Source organism: Nicotiana tomentosiformis, chromosome 4, assembly GCF_000390325.3.
Source record: "Nicotiana tomentosiformis chromosome 4, ASM39032v3, whole genome shotgun sequence".
Lineage (NCBI taxonomy): Eukaryota > Viridiplantae > Streptophyta > Magnoliopsida > Solanales > Solanaceae > Nicotiana > Nicotiana tomentosiformis.
Genome location: NC_090815.1, coordinates 10,581,180 through 10,600,602, shown reverse-complemented (window position 1 = coordinate 10,600,602; position 19,423 = coordinate 10,581,180). Strand labels below are relative to the sequence as shown.

Below are 19,423 nucleotides of genomic sequence, written 5' to 3'. Positions count from 1 at the left end.
TTCTGTCTCAATTTATGTGAAAGTATTTGACTTGGTACGGCGTTTAAAAAAATAAAGGAAGACTTTTAAAACTTTGACCTAAAACAAATCATAGAAATTTATGTGGCTAAAATTATCTCATTAAGGGTAAAAAGAAAAATTTAAAGTTGAATTATTATTTAATATAGAAGGATATCATTCTTTTTGGAACTGATCAAAAAGAAAAAAATATCATATAAATTAGGACAGAGGGAGTAATATAGTCAAAACTTTCTATAACAACCGCATTTGTTTCATATTTTTTGAATGCTATAGTAAAGTGTTGTTATAGAGAACATATATTACAATATAAGATAAAAGCCGAGAAAACTAAATTTTTATAATAAATGACTATTATACAGAGATATTGTTATAGAGAGGTCTGACTGTATTATTTCAACCAGTTTCAACCTTAGGAGGCACTCGTTTGGGTGGAGCTCTAGGAACATTTGCTTTACCTTCAGGGTTTACAGGTGGCACATAATATTGTTCATTTCCTGCAGATGGAATTTCATCATTATTATTTTCTGGTTGATCATATATTATATTGTTTCTTGGATCTCCAGGTGGGAATATTGCAAAATCTTGCTGCTCTTCCTCTGCATTATTTCCTTGTTCACCTGTAATTGGTGCTATTGGTTTATTGCCTGGTTCATCTATAATTACCAGTCCACCATTTTCCTGGAAGTTTTCTGCTACATCTTTTGCTGGCCCTTGGTCTAACAAAATGAACACGAGTTTATGTTCTATGTACTGATGGTATGTAAAAATATTAATACAATGATTAAGGGCTCGGTTGGCCATAAACAATTTTTTTACTTTTTTTGAATTCACTCGAAGTTGAATTTTGAAATTTTTCAAAAATTTAAAAAACTTCAAAAAATTATTTTTCAAAATTTTCACTTCAAATCACTTACAAAAATTTAGAAACAACTTCAAATTGTATTCATTCCCAAACACAGCTCTAATTTTCAAATATCATTTTCACTTGAAATTTTTTTTTCACTTTTTTCTGAAATTTCACAATTCTTATGTGAAAACGCCGACTAAGTCACTTGTTAATTCGTAAGAATTTAAATTCTATATACATTAACGATGTAAAAAGAAAGGTTGCTTAAAAGCTAATTACACATAATTCCATTTAATAAGAAGCATTTGATTTATATCTTGGAACAAATAATAAATAACCTACTATATATAACAGGTTAAATCACATGCAAAAATTTTAACTTAAATCATTAAGTAATTACACGTAAAACTCTTGCTAACTATTACTCCAAGTCTCCAACTGATAATTTGGTCAAAAAAATGGAAGCTAACATGTTATCACTTATATAAGTTCACTAATAGTGTGAAAATATTATTACACTGAACTTAAAATCCATTTAACATCTACCCCAAATCACTTCTCATACCCTCCCCCACCCCCCAAAAAAAGGAGTTTCTAACATGAATATTAAGAAAAAAAGGCAAAGTTTTCTAGAAAATACAGTTTTCAACTCTTACCTTTAGAAGATTTTCCACAAGAAACGAGGTATACGAACAGATCTTGAATCTTGTTCTTCGTATCCGCAATGAAATTAGCCATCTTTCTTTCTTTTCTAGATATTGTTTCCCCATCTGATCAACTGAGCTTTATAGAAGATTAAATGTTGAAATGTTCACTAATTACTTGTTAATAAAATAGAGCTTGAGACCCATGTGAGAAATTTTAAATTTCGAGACGTCATAGATAGTTGTTGTATAAATATTCGCATTATTACATCTCTCTTTCCAATAAGACACGTGGCTATTACTATCTCTGGTCCAGATATTTTTATTGTTTTTACATATATTAAAAAATATATCTTTTAATATTAATTAACAATGAAATTTATCATATTAATCTTTAGTATCTCTTTAATTTGTTCACATAAAATATAAAAAATATTTTGAGACTCTTTACTTCAAAGGTAACTTTGAAAAAAAAAAGTTAATTCCTTCTTCATATTTGAAAAAGTCAAATATTATGGATCATAAAAAAAAAAAAAAAAAAACCAAAAAATCAATTAAAGTGAACTTACTGTAGTTTTGACTATTCATGGGAAATGGAGTTTCCTACCTAATCAATTCTTTTAAATCCTTTTTCAACACAATTGGAAATTATTCATGTGAACTTGAATATTGTTGTCTACAAAGGAAAATAACTTAGAAAAATTAATTGCATTCTATGTATCCGGAAATAGTAATTTACAAGGGAAATTTTTATTTATTTATTTATTTATCGAGAAACAACCTGCAAGAGTAGCATAACTTTGAAGAGCAAATATTATAACCATTTATCTCAAAATTGCTGTCCTTTTTTTTTCCTGATCAAGAGGCAAAATAGTGGTTGACTAAAATATTGGGAAAATGATATTGTATAGCCGCTCTGAAAATAATAGCCAAAAAAAAAAATATTTTTTGTTTATATATATACATTCTATATTGTTTACCCGTAAAACGGTACAGTTAAATTTGTTTGTGGTTTCTAGATAAGTAGATTAATTTGATCCAAAAGGTAATGAAATAACTGATGAAATATAAAATACTTAGCCTTAGAATGTAGATGAAGCGACAGAACTAGTGTGTCCGGGAATAGGGTTTTCGGGCACAACGATGATCAGATCAAAAGCGAGAGGATAAAATTGTATTAAAATGTTGTATAGAATATAATGTAAGTTAACCAGCCAAATCCCCCTTACAATGATAACTGAGCTCTCTATTTATAGATATGTCTAGGGAAGGAGGTCCTAGGATCATACCCTTCTTTAATGTCAATTATGAGGGCCTTTGATGAAGATGTAACGTCAGACATAAAATGCCAAATTCCTTGTAACGGTCCATCATCCTTAATACTGCAAAATATTCTGTATTAAATGTTACGGGCGCAAACCATTTAATACTCTTTTGATGATCATTATTCCTTCCATTGACAAGCGTAATAGCTATGTTCGGTGGTCATCTACATCTTGTGTTCCACGTGTCCTTCCTTTGAGCGGCCACGTGTTATGTCGTATTTTTTCCTATACAGATAGTCCACCCGCTTTCTGGTGACATAACTTTATGTTACCGAGAAGTTGGTAGAAACACTCTTTTGACGGGAATTACTATAATACCTTTTGAAGGCCACTGACGGTTGATTACACGTCTGTCTCTCCGCATTTAATACCCCGAACACGTACCTTCCCATGATTCAGCAAGCCTTTTGCCGATTATCGAGGTAATCATGGCAATGAATTTAGCCCGAATTTTAGTTATACGCATCATCCTTCTCTTATGTACTTCATAATCTCTCAAACTTCTAATTTGCACCTTTATTTCCCAACTTTTCTCTGATCTTTCTTCGAATCAAAAATTTTCCTTCCTTCTATTTCAACGGCTTCCTCTTCAAAACGTGCTAATTCTTCAAAAGGGAAGAACAAAACCGAGGATTCCGTTCCTCCAACAGTGGGTTCCATCATCCCAAGAAGGCTTAGTACTTCGAAGGATTTTGAAGAGAAATTTTCTATTGCTAACCCTCGCACATGGGCTGTTAGTAGGTACCCTTCTTCTATTCGCCCTTCCAGTATTCCTGCTGTAAAGGAGGACTGTTGTTGTAATGAGTTGGAAATCATTTCTCCTGACCTATCGGAGCGATTGACCCTTCCCAGGGAAGAGTTTACATATTTTTTCATGTATCCCTTTACTTTGGGTGCGTTTTCTTTGAACGGAGAGCTTGATTCCCTGATTGCGGAGTTTTGCCTCCGCTACCAAGTATGTTTGGCACAGGTAAGTCCTTCAGTATGGAGGAAGTTTGCCTGCCTTTGACGTCTATGCCTAGAAACTGGAGAGGAGCTAACCATAGTTCATATGATGAATCTTTATTCCCCCAAAATCTTTTGCGGGGAAATGATAAACCTTTGCAAGCGTGACCACCATGCTTTGATGTCTAGCATGGACGAAGACAACGACCGAGGGTGGATGGAACAGTTCGTTGCAGTTGCCACCACTGACATTATTCCAACAACGGCTTCATCCTTTCCGGTTGCTTGGAACCGCTCTCGTAAGTTCTCTTTAATACATCTTTTCTCTTTATTGATCCTTCAATCTTCATTTGTTACAGCGACTCGATGGATCCCACTGATGATAGAAGGCTTGAACCGGTGGGTTCAGAAGATCTTGGACATCACAATGCCTGAAACCCGTTTTGTGGAAAGAACTATCCATTAAATATGGGTGGAAGGCCAAAAATTATGGTAACTTGAAATTATCTCATTTCCACTTTTTGCTTATGAATAACTTGGTTGAACCCTTCTAACATGCTCACAAAATCAGGTCTACCTGCGGGCTCAGTTGATGTCTCCGAGAAGGACGTTTTGGCTGACCTTGCTGATGCGGTGAGGTTGCTTCAGGAGGCACTTACTCGAACAGGCGTCTCCAGGCCTTCTTCGGGTGCAAGCGTTTCTTCACGGAGTCCCCGGCCAGAGAACAAGCAACCAAAAAGAAGACGTTCCTCTGCGACCGGTGAAAAGAATAAGAGGGCAAAGGTTGATGCCCCCAAGTCATCTCCAGTGGCAATAGTGACTGAATCCTCCTTCCGGGCCGGTCATAGACACTGTGATGATTGACGATGAGGAAGAGGCTAGTGATGAGGGAGCTTATTTACATAGAAGGATACGATCCTCATTATCTCAACAGGATGCTCAACCTGTTGAGACAGTTGCACCAACTGACGATAACGTCTCAGCTCTTTGGGGAGAATCTGATTTAGTTAAATATGCTAACTCCCGCTTTCGGGCCCTAATTGATGTAACCGGTACCGTAGGGCTAATTACCGGTCTGTGCCATCTTTGGTTAGCGAGCCTCAAACAACCAGCACCGCATTTGATGCAGCTGCTTCTCATTCTTCAACTCCATTATCTTTATCTCCACCTTCAGCACCACCAGCAACTGCTACATCATTTCCATCTCCATCCACTCTTCCAACAGCGATTGCTACATTATCTCCATCGGCCGCACCTGATTTGGGGAGAATATGATTTAGTTGAATATGCTAATTCCCGCTCTCGGGCCCCAATTGTTGTAACCGGTACAACAAGGCTGAGTACTGGGTCCATGTAGTCTTTGGTTGGTGAGCATCAAATAACCAGCACTGCATTTGATGCAGCTGCTTCTCACTCTTCCACTCCATCAGCTTCATCTCCACCTTCACCATCACCATCACCAGCAACTGCTACATCATTCCCATATTCATCCACTCTTCCAATAGCGATTGCTTCATCATCTCCATCGGCCGCGCCTGACCATGAAGAAGGTGCCCCTCCTCCACATTCCCCAGTTCATTTTAATTTTTTGAAAAATTATGCTTCCCCTTCTAAAGATCCACAAAGGAGGAACAGTGTTACCCTTTTGGTCTCCACCGCGTGCAACTTGCTTTTGAGGCCGGTGAAGATTGCTAACTATCTGAAGTCTTTGGCTTCAGAAAAAGATCGGGAAAAGATTCAGACACTCTCAGAGGAGTGTTTGTTGAACAATGCTATGCATAATGCCACAGCGGTACATTTATTTCTTCCTCTGTTATTTTCCCTACTTTTGAATGAATGTATTTTGAGTTTTACCTCTTCTTGTTTTGCAGGCCAATTTTCTTGTTTCCGAGGGCCTTCAAAGGCTGATTCGTGAGAAGGAAGAACTTACTTCTGAACGAGATCAGCTTTTGGCGGAACGGAACCAGATTGTTCTCCGCCTCTCGGAACTGGAAACCAGAGCCACCAAGGCCGATGTTTTGGAAGTTCGTTTGCAGCGAAGAGAGCAAGAAGTGATAACCCTCAGCCAAGAAGTTGGCCCGCTGAGGGTTAGATTTGATGAAGCCAAGGCTAAATGGGATGAAGTCCAGGACGCCATTCTTGCTGCAACCGAGCGCGAGGCTGCATCCGCTGAAAGAGTGATTAATTTGGAAGCAACCTTATATTCCAAAAGTGAAGAGCTTGTTGTTGTGGTGGCGAAACATGCCCAGTTGGAGGAGAAGTATAGGAAAATTATTAAGCATAATAGGCTCTATAGTTCAATTATCCGTGAGCTCGATGTGTCTCTAATATGTTAGGTCATCCCGGAAAAACCTTTCCGCCGAAATTACTCAACTCAAAGAAGAACTCAAGCGCTGAGCGGCTTCCCTCATTGTTGAAAAAACTTATTCCATATATAGCATGAGGAGAAAAACCTTGGAAGAGGCCAACACTGGTATCATTGAAATTGATGCCGAAATTGCTAAAGCCCGAGAGCTTGAGTTGGCTGCAAAAAATGGACTCCTGGCGCAGTCTGATGCTCCAGGTTCTTCTGATTTCGGTTCCGAGTTTTCGAAAATTGAAGAGGGATCAGAAAGTGATGATGCCGAAGACCAAGCTGGGAAAATGTTGAGCCATCGGTGGTATCAACTCCCGGGGATGCGGATACTTCTCTTCCTCCTGATTCCGGAGATGCTGCAGCTTAGCTTTTTCTTTCTTTTTCTATTTTGTACCTTTATCACTCTGACGCGCCCTTGTAAATAAAAATATATTTTTTGCTCAAGTATCGTTTGAGTCTTATTCTCGTTTTGAATATTCATGCAAGTCTTTAACTTTCGTACTTGCTTAAGTATTCTGCCCATATTGTTCTGTTCGCGCTTTATTATGTGTAATCTCGGATGCTTTTTCTTCAAAGCATTTTGGTTCCGAGAATTATCCCTTTTAAATGAGGGTTTCAATATGTATTTGTGCAAGTTTACTTTTTGCGTCTTTTTCGTATGCAGCTTCGGGTGTATTTTTTCCCCGATGGCATTATGGATTTCGGGCATTGATTCTTCCGGAACCAGCCCTTAAACGTGAGGGTTTTTATAAGAGAGGGTTATCTTATGTTTACTTGTTTAACTTTCAAATGGTAAAATTAATCATCATTCGGACAAGAAACAATATAAAAAAAACAGGATTTCATTTCATTTAATTCCTTCTATTTTCAAAAGTACATAAGCATTTTGCTATGCATAAAAGAAATTGCCATGACTTGTGGCTATCTTGTACAACTTGTTTCTACGGGGCTGGTTGCGCAGTCTCTAGTCCCGATGATGTATTATGTTCCGTACTTTCGTTCCCCGGTTGATGTGTCATTCAGTGTTGCCTGGCATTCAGTGTTGTTGTATCCTTATATCATTCCCTCAGTGTTCGAATGCGAAGAATGCAAATTGAAACACTGAAAATCTTATGTCTTCGAAGATCCCACCAATGAATTGCTAGGTAATCCTTCACTCGGCAACATATCTTGTTTCCCATTAGGAACCCATGCTATCGAGCGAAAGAATACCTAACAGTCTTCTAGTGGTTTGTGCTCGGGAACGATCGGGTACCCTCCATTCGGTAGCAAACTTAACTTCCTGGTGGGAATTTGCAATAGAAGAAAAGATTATCTAATCATCCCCGGGTGGAAACATGTTTGTTTGCCTTGTTATGAAATGTCTTATCACTGTTGTCTTCGTAGTATACTTTCCTTTGCTGCCTCGTTAAAAACCTTGCCAGAAAAATTCAATTGTGATAAAACCTGAACGAAGGGAAAAAGAGTGCATCACATACTTTCCGTTTGACTGTTGTTCGTCAGCATTAATATCTTTTGAGGTGATCCACGTTCTAGTTGTTGGGCAACTTGTCTCCGTTTTAATTTTCCAACTCGTATGATCCTTTCTCAGTGATAGCTGAAACCCAATAAGGGCCTTCCCATGTTGGGCCTAACTTACCCGCGTTGAGTTCTCGGGTGTTTTGAGTTAACTTCATCAAGACCAAGTCTCCTACTTTGAAATATCGGAGGTTGGCACTTCGATTATAATATCGTTCAATTCTCTACTTTTGGGCCGCCATTCTGACATGCGCCAAGTCCCTACATTCCTCGAGCAGCTCCAAGTTGATTATCATTGCTTCGTTATTCGATTCTTTGTTCGCCTGGAAATACCTTAAGGTTGGTTCCCCCACTTCCACCGGTATCAAAGTTTCTGCACTGTATACAAGGGAAAAATGGGTCTCTCCCGTGCTTGACTTGGCCATTCTTCGGTAGGCCCATAGAACCCATGGTAATTCTTCGGGCCAGTTGCCTTTTGCTACTTCCAACCTTTTCTTGAGGATTTGAATAATCACTTTGTTTGTTGACTCCGCTTGACCATTTGTGCTTGTATGATAAGGTGAAGAGGTAATCCTCTTTATCTTCAAGTCTTCAAGGAACTTTGTAGCTTTTTCGCCAATAAACTGCGGCCTATTGTCGCATGCAATCTCTTTTGGTATTCCAAACCTGCAAATTATATTTTTCCACAGGAAGTCGACCACTTCCCATTCTCCGATCTTCTAATAAGGACCTGCTTCCACCCATTTAGAAAAATAGTCAGCTAAAATTAAAAGAAATCTTACCTTTCTGGGAGCTGGTGGTAGCGGTCCGACGATGTCCATCCCCCATTTCATGAATGGCCACGGGGACAGAACCGAATGTAGGGGATCCGGTGTTGATGTACTAGTGGTGTGTAGTGTTGGCACTTATCACATTTTTGTATGAAGTCTTTAGCATCTTGTTCCATACGAGGTCAGTAATACCCTGCCCGAACTAATTTCAGCACCAAAGAATTTGCACCTGAGTGGTTGTCGCATATCCCTTCGTGGACTTCTCTCATGACATAGTTAGCTTCTGATGATCCTAAGCACCGGGCCAACGAGCCTTGAAAGGATTTTCTGTACAATTGGCCTTTCTTGAAGCTATAACGTGCAGCTTTGGTGTGCAACGCTCTTGATGTTTTGGGGTCTTTGGGCAACTTTCCATGCTTGAGGTAATCGATTATTTTGTTTCTCCAGTCCCAAACTAAACTAGTCGAATTCACCTCATAGTAGCCATCTGTGTCCAAGGCTGAGTTTATTAGTTGTACTATCGTCCCTGATTCCGATCGCTGGATTTATATTGATGAACCCAAATTTGCCAATGCATCTGCTTCCACGTTATCTTCCCTCGGGATATGAGTTATTGACCACTCCCGGAATCGTGCCAATAGAGTCTGAACCTTTACCACGTATTGTTGCATACGTTCTTCTTTGGTGTCAAAAATTTCGTAGACCTGATTTACCACTAATTGTGAATCACATTTGATTTCGATGACTTAGGAGTCAAGTCCCCCGGCCAATTCGAGCCCTGCAATCAAAGCTCGTACTCTGCTTCATTGTTAGTTAAAAGAATCGTTCTGATGGCTTGCCTTAAGGTTTCCCCCGAAGGCGTGATTTAGACTATTCCGAGTACGGACCCTTTTACATTTGAAGCTCCGTCCGTAAATAAGATCCAAACTCCCGACATCAATTTTGACACAATTATTGCCTCCTTAGCTGCCAGAGGCAATAGTCCCGGGCTGAAGTCAGCCATGACTTGTGACTTAATTGCAGTCCTCGGTTTATATTTTATATCGAATTCGCTCATTTAGACAACCCATTTGGCCAACCTACCTAAGAGCTTGGGTTTATGGAGGATATTCCTCAAAGGGAAAGTAGTTACCACCGATATTGGGTGGTATTGGAAGCAGGGCCTCAGCTTCCAAATAGCGACTACGAAAGCTAAGGACAGCTTTTCCAGATGTGGGTAGCGAGTTTTTGCCCCCGTTAAAATTTTGCTAACGTCATAAATGGGAGATTGCGTACCTTCGTCCTCTCAGACAAAAATTGCACTTACCGCAACTTCTGAAACCGTGAGTTAGACTAGCAACGTTTCACCTTCTTTTGGTTTTGAAAGCAACAAAGGGCTTGACAAATATTTCTTCAACTCGTTCAAGGCTTGCTGACACTCCGGTGTCCATTTAAAATTATTTTTCTTTTTGAGTAGTGTGAAGAAGTGATGACATTTTTTTGATGAACGGGAAATGAACCTGCTCAAAGCTGCCAATCTCCCTGTGAGCCTCTGGACTTCTTTTACGTTAGACAATTGACCTGGGATGTCCTCTATGGCCTTGATTTTATCGGGATTTACCTCAATTCCCCTTTGGGAAACTAAGAATCCTAGAAACTTACCCGAACTGACCCCGAATGCACACTTCTCGGGGTTAAGTTTCATATTGTGCTCCCTCAGGATGTCGAATGTTTCTTGCAAATGTTTCAAGTGGTCACCTGCTTTCAAAGACTTAACGAGCATGTCATCTATATATACTTCCATAGTCTTTCCTATTTGTTTTTCGAACATCTTATTCACGAGCTGTTGATAAGTGACTCTAGCATTTTTTAGCCCGAAGGGCATCACATTGTAACAATATATACAAAAATTCGTTATAAATAAAGTCTTTTCCTAATCTTCTGGGTTCAACTTGATTTGATTATACCCAGAATAAGTATCGAGGAAACTCATTAACTCGTGCCCGATCGTAGCATCAATCATCTGATCGATATTTGGCAATGGGAATGAGTCTTTTGGGCACGCCTTATTAAGATCCTTCTAATCTACGCACATGCGGAATTTATTATTTTTCTTAGGTACTACTACTACATTGGTTAGCCAGTCCGGATATCTTACCTCTCGGATTGAACCAATCTTAAGTAAACGAGTTACCTCTTCTTTGACGAATTTATTCCTTGCTTCGGCAACAAGGCGCTTCTTTTGCCTTACTGGAGGTATGTTGGGATCCAAGCTTAACTTGTGTATGGCTACCTCCATTGGAATTCCTATCATATCCTCGTGCGACCATGCAAAATAGTCGGCGTTAGTTTTAAGGAATTCAATAAAAGTATACCTGAGTTTCGGATGCAGTCCTATTCCCAAATTGAACTTTCTTTCTAGGAATTCCTCGAATAATGCAACCTGCTCCAGCTCTTCTGCCGTCTACTTCGTCACGTACGAATCATCCGGTACTTGAAAATACCTTGGTACCTCATATTGTTCTGACTCTTCTGTCCCCGTGTTATCTTCCTCTAGTTTGGGGGCAGGTGTCGGTTCTAGTAATTTCTATGGTGCACGTTCCTTTTCTTTAGTACTAGAAATTGAAATTGCATTCATCTCCTTCGCCGCCGGTTGATCACCTCTTATCTGTTTGATCCCCCCGGGTGTTGGAAATTTTAACAATGGATGGTATGTTGAAGGCATGGCTTTTATCTCGTGTAGCCATGGTCTTCCCAAGATGATGTTATACCCCATGTCTCCATCTACTACTTCGAAGATTGTTGTATTCATTACTCCCTCAGTGTTTGTGAGCAGCAAAACTTCTCCCCGGGTTGTCACGCTTATGAGGTTGAATCCGACGAGGAGTTTCGTTGCCGGGATAATGCTTCCGGTGAGTTTAGCTTGCTTCATTACTCTCCATTGTATGATATTAGCTGAACTTCATGTATCCACTAAAATACTTTTAATTTTAAAATCTAACATATTTAAAGAAATTGCCAATGCGTCATTGTGCGACAGTAGTAATCCGTCTGCATCTTCGTCTGTGAATGTGATATCGTCTTCCCGGAGCCTTTTACTATGATTTATCAACACTTTTGTCTTCTTCGCTACCTAAAAGGTGACCCCGTTAATTTTATTTCCTCCGAAGATCATGTTGATCATTTGGCGCAGGGGTTCTTCTCCTGCTTTCAAGGTTTTTGCGTCGCCCTTATTCCGACCATAGTTGTTTTTAGCTCGATCGCTCAAGAATTCTCTAAGGTGACCACTCTTTAACAGCGTTGCCACTTCTTCCCGGAGGTGTCTGCAGTCCCCAGTCTGGTGGCCGTTAGTGACATAGTAATCACACCTTAAATTGGGATCCTTTTGGTTGGGATCAGATTTCATAGGTCTTGGGAATCGTGCTTCTTTGATATTCCTCATGGTCGACACCAACTCTACGACACTGACATTGAAGTTATATTCTGATAACCTTGGGTAAGAAGAATCTCGCTACCCTGAGATTTCTCTATCTTGCAGCGATCTATTGTTCCGGCCACGATCGGTCCTTCTATCAATAGTGAACTTGTCTGCTGTCCGGAGGTTCCTGCCATGATCTTTTGTCCGCTCGTAGGGCAAAAATCGGCCTCTCAAACTTCGTATATCCGTGTCTATATCATCTTTTATTTTTTCTCTATTCTTCCCCCGTCCTTTGGTCAACGATGGAAAGCCAACCTAATCATCTTCGATCCTTATTTTTGACTCGTACCGGTTGTGGACATCCGCCCAAGTCGTTGCTTGAAACTCGAGCAGACTTTCCTTCAACTTCCGAGAAGCGTCAAAACTTCTCGGATTTAAACCTTTGGTGAATTCTTCAGCTGCCCATTCATCCGGGACCGCCGATAGTAACATCATTTCCTTCTGGAACCGGGTGACGTACTCTCATAATAACTCGGAACCTCGCTGGGCGATCCTGAATATGTCGGCCTTTCGGGTCTACACCTTTCTGGCACCGGCATGAGCCTTGATGAAAGAATTCGCGAGCATCTCAAAGGAATCTATGGAATGCTCGGGCAATAGTGAATACCACGTTAAAGCTCCCCTCGTGAGAGTCTCACAAAATTTCTTCAACAACACGGACTCAATTTCGTGAGGAACCAAATCATTTCCTTTCATTGTTGTTGTGTAAGTGGTAATGTGCTCCTGTGGATCTGAAGTTCCGTCATACTTCGGCACCTCGGGCATTTTGAACCGCTTCGGGATTAATTCCGAGGCCGCACTCGGCTTGTACGGTAATTGAACATACTTCTTCGAATTAGGGCCTTTCAATACTGGTGGTGCGCCCGAGATTTGATCCATGCGGGCGTTTACTTCCTTCATGAATCGTAAAAGTTCCTCCTTGAACGGGTCGTTATAGTTGTTGAGGTCAAATCTGCTCCCCCCGGCCCCGTCGGAGCCAACTTCGCCCCTGGAAGTGTTGTTGTCGACTCTCCGCGTCGTTTGGTTTGCGGGAACATCAGGAAGAATTGGATATCGCCTATTTGCATAATTTGAGGCACCTAAGAGCGCCTGCTTCAGTTCCGTCATAACCTGATCCTGCCACGTGAGATGGCCTAGAATGACTGTCTGTTGCTCTTGCAGGATCCTTACTGCATCCGCTACATGCTCCTCATCAGTATCATCAAGAGTTGCCTCCTGAACCTGTCGAGGGTACTGCCTATCATGTACCGGTGTGGCGTCGTTCCCCTCATTGCTAGTGTCACTGATTGAATCCTCGAAATGAGATTGTTCCCCTTGAATTTCAGGGTTGCGTGGTCCGTTAACAGTGTTATCTGCCATTTTTATGATTTTTTGCTAAGACAAAGTAATCAAAGCACGTTAGTAAAAAAGGCAAGGATCAATTTAATCACACGCCTGTCTAGGCCCCACGGTGGGCGCCAAACTGTTTATCCGTAAAATAGTACAGATGAATTTGTTCGTGATTTCTAGACAAGTAGATTAATTTGATCCAAAAGGTAATGAAATAACTAATGAAATATAAAATACTTAGCCTTAGAATGTAGATGAAACGGCAGAACTAGTGAGTCCGGGAACAGGGTTTCCGGGCACAACGATGATCAGATCAAAAGCGAGAGGATAAAATTGTATTAAAATGTTGTATAACATATAGTGTAAGTTAACCAACCGAATCCCCCTTACAATGATAACTGACTCTCTATTTATAGCTATGTCTAGGGAAGGAGGTCCTAGGATCATGTCATTCTTTAATATCAATTATGAGGGTCATTGATGAAGATGTAACGTTAGATATAAAATGCCAAATTCCTTGTAACGGGCCATCATCCTTAATGCTGCAAAATATTTCGTATTAAATGTTACCGGGCGCAAACTATTTAATACTCATTTGATGATCATTATTCCTTCCGGTGACAAGCGGAATAGCTATGTTCGGTGGTCATCTCCATATTGTGTTCCACGTGTCCTTCCTTTGAGCGGCCACGTGTCATGTCGTATTTTTTCCTATACATGTATGTTATATACAAAAATTATACAAACTTTATATACTTTTTCGGCTATCGAATATTAATAATTTTTGGTGCGGGCTAAAAGTAAAAAAATCCCTAGGAGACGACTTTGAAGTTTGGATCAAGGAACATCATGCTCTAAGATGAAAAATTAACACCTTCCTATATTATCGCCCAAATTATCAATACAACATAAAAGTTTTTATAATCACAATTAAGAAAGTAAAGTTTTTTGGACAAGATAGTCTTCAACTCAGACAAAACTTACCAGCACTCGTGTTTATATCAATTTACACTAATTTATAATGCTTAAATCATAAGATAAGGTATGAATATATCTATAAAATAACTATAGTTTAGTAATTGGAATGGTATAAAAAATATGTACATCATGTATTCATTAGATTGCTATAAATATTGGGTGCCATTAAATTTTTATCATTCAACACTTACCTTTACCTGTATGTGAAATTAATTGATGAAATGATTAGTTATATTTGGGAATTATTAATTCAGACACGCGATAGCGTGTTATTGCTATACTATTCACATTATTACATACTTGTCTTTCAAGTGGGGTCCAGTTGGACTATCGTTAGAAATTTAATTTGCCTACCTAATCAAATTATTTTATACTCCACTATTTAAATGTTAAGAGTTGACTACTAATCAAAATTTAGGATGATTAGTTGGGTTCTAGATATCTATTCCAAAGTCCAAGAGTATAATGCTTATTCCCAGTTGTCTTGAAAAAGTATTGATTTGAAGCTATGTTTTAAAAGGCATTTTTGGGGCGAGGGCGAGGCGTACTAAAAACGTCCAGGGGCGATGGTGTGGGGCGAAAGTCTCAAGAGGCGTACGCCCTGCAATTTGGGGCGTACGCCCTGCAATTTGGGGCGTACGCCCGGGCGTTCGGGGCGTACACCCGGGCGTTCGGGGCGCGTTTTTTTAGTAAGGAGTAAGCCCCAGAGACTTTTTCAAATTAAAACAAAATTTGTTGAATTAGTCCTTCATATAATACCCAAATTCTAAAAAATCAGTTTGGTAATTACTCAAAAGGTTTAAAAAGGAACTCAAAAGTATTAAATTTAAAAGTAAAGACCTTTTTTATTGATTTAAGCCCTAATTCATGATTTTTTTAAATTTTTATTTTGTCCACTAGTCTGCTAATATCTCTCAAAAGCAACGAATGTTTAATTCTTTTTACAAATACAAAGAAAACTATATTTTTCTTTATAGCAGCAAATTCAAAGTTCAAATTGCACGTTAATCATCCTTTTTGTTCCTCCATATAGAAAACTTTATTCTTTTAGACTCAAATTACTTGTACTTGTAAGTAACGTTTAATAGATTATTTTGATTATTTTTTGGGGGGATAGAGCACACACATATATAGTTTTCTTCAATTTTTATGTAATTTTACCTGTTTATAAATATTAATTGTCATTATATTATTTTATAAAATATTAAAAATTAAATACCTATGGGGCTTACGTCCCGCTGAGGCATATGTAAAATGCCCCGCCTTTTAAAACACTGATTTGAAGTGAAACAACACTCACATCTATAGAATTTCTATTGGATTTGCAAAAGTGAAAAGTAATGCCAAGTTTAAGTACCCGCTTATGCACGTATGTTTTACTTTTACTTTTCGTTCACCTTTTGGTCCATAATTGCACACAACATTATCTTTCGGCCTAAAACTACTCCGCCACTAACGGAATATTGTGTGGTTCCTTCTTAATGTGTTGGCATAATCTATTATTTCATTGGGACACGCGGCACCCCAATCCGGATTTGATTTCTACTCGCCCCAACCCCAAATATTTTGGATCAAACCTATTTTTCAATTCACTAGAGTGATGCTCCATTAAAGTTAATCACGTGCTTCGAGGGAAAAATAATTTTATATTATTTTATTTGTTATTTTTATAATATATTCGTACGTTGTTTTGTGGAGTCGAGGATTATTTAAGGGGTAAAGGGCCAAATATATCTTTATACTTTCGAAAATGGTCTAAAAATATCTCTTGTTATACTATTGGATTATCTATACCCCTTCAGTCATACTTTGAGTTCAAATATACCTCTCATTTAAACGGAGGAACATGTGTCATCGTCTTGTTGGCCAATTCTAAATATCTCTTAATTAATTAAAAAGACTCATTACCTATACCCGAAAAGCAATTTCTAAAGCAATTATTTTTTTGTAAAAACTGAAAAAAACTGATTTTTTTTTACTAAAAACTGAAAAAAACGAAAATATTTTTTTCCAGTTTTTACAAAAAACTGCTTTAAAAAAATTGAAAAATATTTTCTAAAACAATATTTTTGTAAAACTGAAAAGCAATTTTCTAAAGCAGTATTTTTGTAAAAACTGAAAAAAACTGAATGTTTTTTTACTAAAAACTGAAAAAATCAAAAATATTTTTCCAGTTTTTAGAAAAATATTGCTTTAAAAAACCTGAAAAATAATTTTTGAAGTAATTATTTTTGTAAAAACTAAAAATAAATGAAAAGTAATTTTCTAAAGTAATGTTTTTGTAAAAACTGAAAAAATAAATATTTTTTTTTTTTTCAGTTTTTAGTTAAAAAAAATCAGTTTTTTCTAGTTTTTAATTGCTTTAGAAAATTGCTTTTCATTTTATTTTTTAGTTTTTACAAAAATATTATTTTAGAAAATATTTTCAATTTTTTTTAAAGCAGTTTTTTTTGTAAAAACTGGAAAAAAAATATTTTCGCTTTTTTCAGTTTCTAGTTAAAAAAATTAGTTTTTTCCAATTTTTACAAAAAAAAAAAATTATTTTTCGGGTATGGGTAACGAGTCTTTTTAATTAATTAGGAGATATTTAGAATTGGCCAACAGGACGATGACACGTGTCCCTCCGTTTAAATGATGAATATATTTAAACCCAAAGTATGACTGCAGTGATATAGATTACTCAATAGTATAACAAAGAGTTTTCTTAGATTATTTTTAAAAATACAGAGGTATATATGGACCTTTGCCGTTATTTAAGGCTCTCTTTGTTATCAATCAATATTGAGTTGGAATGGCTATCTTTTAATCGATGATTTGGTGCCACCATGTGCTTTTACTGAAAGCGTTTGTTAGGTGTACTTATGATTTTGAGGAGAGGGCAACCAAAAGCCAAACGTGACTGTCTTTTCTTGATTTTCACTTTTAGCTGATAGGTGATGTCAACTCATTATGATTGAATCCTATTAAATATAATTGCGCTAACAAATACCGTTCATATATGTTGTATTCGTTACACGTTGGGATACAAGTGATACAAGTTAATAATTTAAATAGTAACTATGAATGATAATTAGGCAAACTATAGTTACTAGGCTCTAAACTATATTGATTTATGAAAATTCCTTATAAATCAATTGTAATGAAGATGGGTTATGACTCTGCTAAGCATTTTAACAAACAGTAATAGTGCATTAATTTCCTAAGAACATGGGGAATTTTTGGTGTGCAAGCATGTTTTTCCTGTCAAAAAGTCCACCCTCAATCATTTCCATATTGCACAAAGAAATTTTATCCAGCTCATTCTACAAGGAATTGCATTATCAGAAGGAATTTTTACATTCCTATACATTATTTCAATCTTTATTATCCTCTCTACTCAAGTTTTAATATAATTACATACTATATACCCAATTATCAATTATGTACATTTTTAAGCATTTAATGATAATAATTAGTATCCTAAAATCACTCCAACGTATCTTCTCCCCCCCCCCCCCAACGTTTCTCTCTTCACAAACTCCCCTACATATCTTGCACTCACCCACGTTTCTCTCTCCACAAACTTCAGTATCCCTCCATTAACGCCTATTTTCACTCTTCTTCAAAAATTAGTCTATATTTTTTTACTCTTCTTCAAAAATTCCTCTCCATTTTTATAGATTCAAGCTCCAAATACTCTACCACACACCTCCATTAACGTCTGTTGCTTGCTTAACTTTCAATGAAGAAGAAAACACTTTCGAAGACCAGCCCTAATTCCAGTAAGAGAGCAGCAATTCCACCATTGACAGCCATTAAAAAGTTTTGAAGCTTTGAATTCGAATTTGGGTTTTCAAAAACCATTATTTGTTTGGATTTTGTGTTGTTGCAAACAATTGGGAATATTGTTTGGAGTTTATATCTCATTTTTTAGGGTGTTTTGGTGAAGATTAGACTTGATTTTGGCTGAATTTCAGATTGAAACTCGTCGAAGAAGAAGAAGAAGAAGAAGAAGAAGAAGAAGAAGAAGAAGAAGACATGGCATACATTATACTTAGAAAACTGTAGTAAAGTTGTAGTAAAATTGTAGAAAAATTATATTATGTTGTTTATATATATATTTTTATTTAATTGTTGTATGAAATTTGAACAATATTGATAAAAAATGTATTTAAATTGTATGATATTGTAGTTATATATAACTGGGTAGAAATAACGTATGAAAGTTGTACATAAGTTGTAGATAAGTTGTATAATATATAATTAGTTGTATGAAATTTGTCTTTATTATGTATAAATTAGATACAAAATATACAAAAGACATAGTATTGTATAAAATTTGTATAAAAATTGTATTTTAGTTGTATGATATTATAGTTGTATTTAACTATGTAGAAATAATGTATGAAAGTTGTAGATAAGTTGTAGATTAGTTGTGCTTTTACATTGTGTTTTTAAGCTTTTTGCCTAAATGTGTTAAAACTGTTTAAAACATTACTTAATTTCATGAAATACCTTGCAACTTAATTCAGATCGACTTCTCATAAAAGGTAAACTTAACTATCTTCAGCATTACATGCCAGAAGGATTCCATCTTATTTTCCAGGAAAAAGTATAACCATTGTTGAGTATGATTTGTAGAATAATGCTCTCCACGTATATTCTATCTAACTAAGGTTGTCCTATTAGTTATTACTCTTACTTAAAGAAAGTGAAAATCATAAGATATAATTCTTTGGAAATGGGTGCCCTTCTGATTTTGTATTTTGAATAGCAAGTTTAACAAGTTCTTAATTGGATAATAATTAAATAGACTTAATGAAGGGGGAATAGAGTCTGATTCCCTTTTAAGGATTTAAATTAGAATTTTAATTTTATCCTGAATCCTGATAAAAAGAACTTGTAAAAAGTTATCCCCAAATATTAACCTAATCTTCCTGTTAATTATAGAGGAATTCTTACTAAATTCCAACGTAAAACTGAAGGGTTAAAAAGAAGAAGAAGAAGAAGAAGAAAAAGGATCAGAAGAAATAACACAAAATTGTAAGTACTATATTAATACATGGTTATGTGATCAACTAGATGAAAGAGTTGTCCACTAACTTGATCACTAAATTGCTACAAAGGTGGAAGATCTTGAGGGAAAAGAGGAAAGAGGAGAGAAAAAAGGAAAAAGATATAACTAAATCTCTTGATTGAAGGCACTAATAATGGATTGGGAGCCTTTTAAGATGGAATGTATATATTTTGTAAA

General features: G+C 37.1%; 2 protein-coding genes across 2 annotated transcripts; one reads left to right on the top strand and one right to left on the bottom strand.

Moving 5' to 3' along the window:
* Positions 1-335: 335 nt before the first annotated feature.
* Positions 336-1,733, bottom strand: LOC104088659 (uncharacterized). Its single transcript, XM_009593376.4, has 2 exons — positions 1,525-1,733; positions 336-737 (listed from the first exon to the last, which is right to left on the bottom strand). Exons 1-2 carry the CDS (start codon positions 1,604-1,606, stop codon positions 415-417), a joined length of 405 nt encoding a protein of 134 aa, XP_009591671.1. The 5' UTR covers positions 1,607-1,733; the 3' UTR covers positions 336-414.
* Positions 1,734-3,927: 2,194 nt separating this feature from the next.
* On the top strand, positions 3,928-18,237 carry LOC138909248 (uncharacterized). The gene is made up of 7 exons (XM_070200434.1): positions 3,928-4,081; positions 4,354-4,598; positions 4,717-4,827; positions 5,140-5,574; positions 5,654-6,102; positions 6,221-6,439; positions 18,147-18,237. The coding sequence occupies exons 1-7, from the start codon at positions 3,928-3,930 to the stop codon at positions 18,235-18,237; spliced, it is 1,704 nt and encodes a 567-aa protein (XP_070056535.1).
* The last annotated feature ends 1,186 nt before the right edge of the window (positions 18,238-19,423 follow it).

Coding starts and splice junctions, on each gene's coding strand:
- LOC138909248 (XM_070200434.1), top strand. CDS start 3,928: ATGATAAACCTTTGCAAGCGTGACCACCATGCTTTGATGTCTAGCATG. Junction 4,828..5,139: donor GCTTTCGGGCCCTAATTGAT/GTAACCGGTACC, acceptor GGGTCCATGTAG/TCTTTGGTTGGTGAGCATCA. Junction 5,575..5,653: donor CTATGCATAATGCCACAGCG/GTACATTTATTT, acceptor CTTGTTTTGCAG/GCCAATTTTCTTGTTTCCGA.
- LOC104088659 (XM_009593376.4), bottom strand. CDS start 1,606: ATGGCTAATTTCATTGCGGATACGAAGAACAAGATTCAAGATCTGTTC. Junction 738..1,524: donor TTGTGGAAAATCTTCTAAAG/GTAAGAGTTGAA, acceptor TCATTTTGTTAG/ACCAAGGGCCAGCAAAAGAT.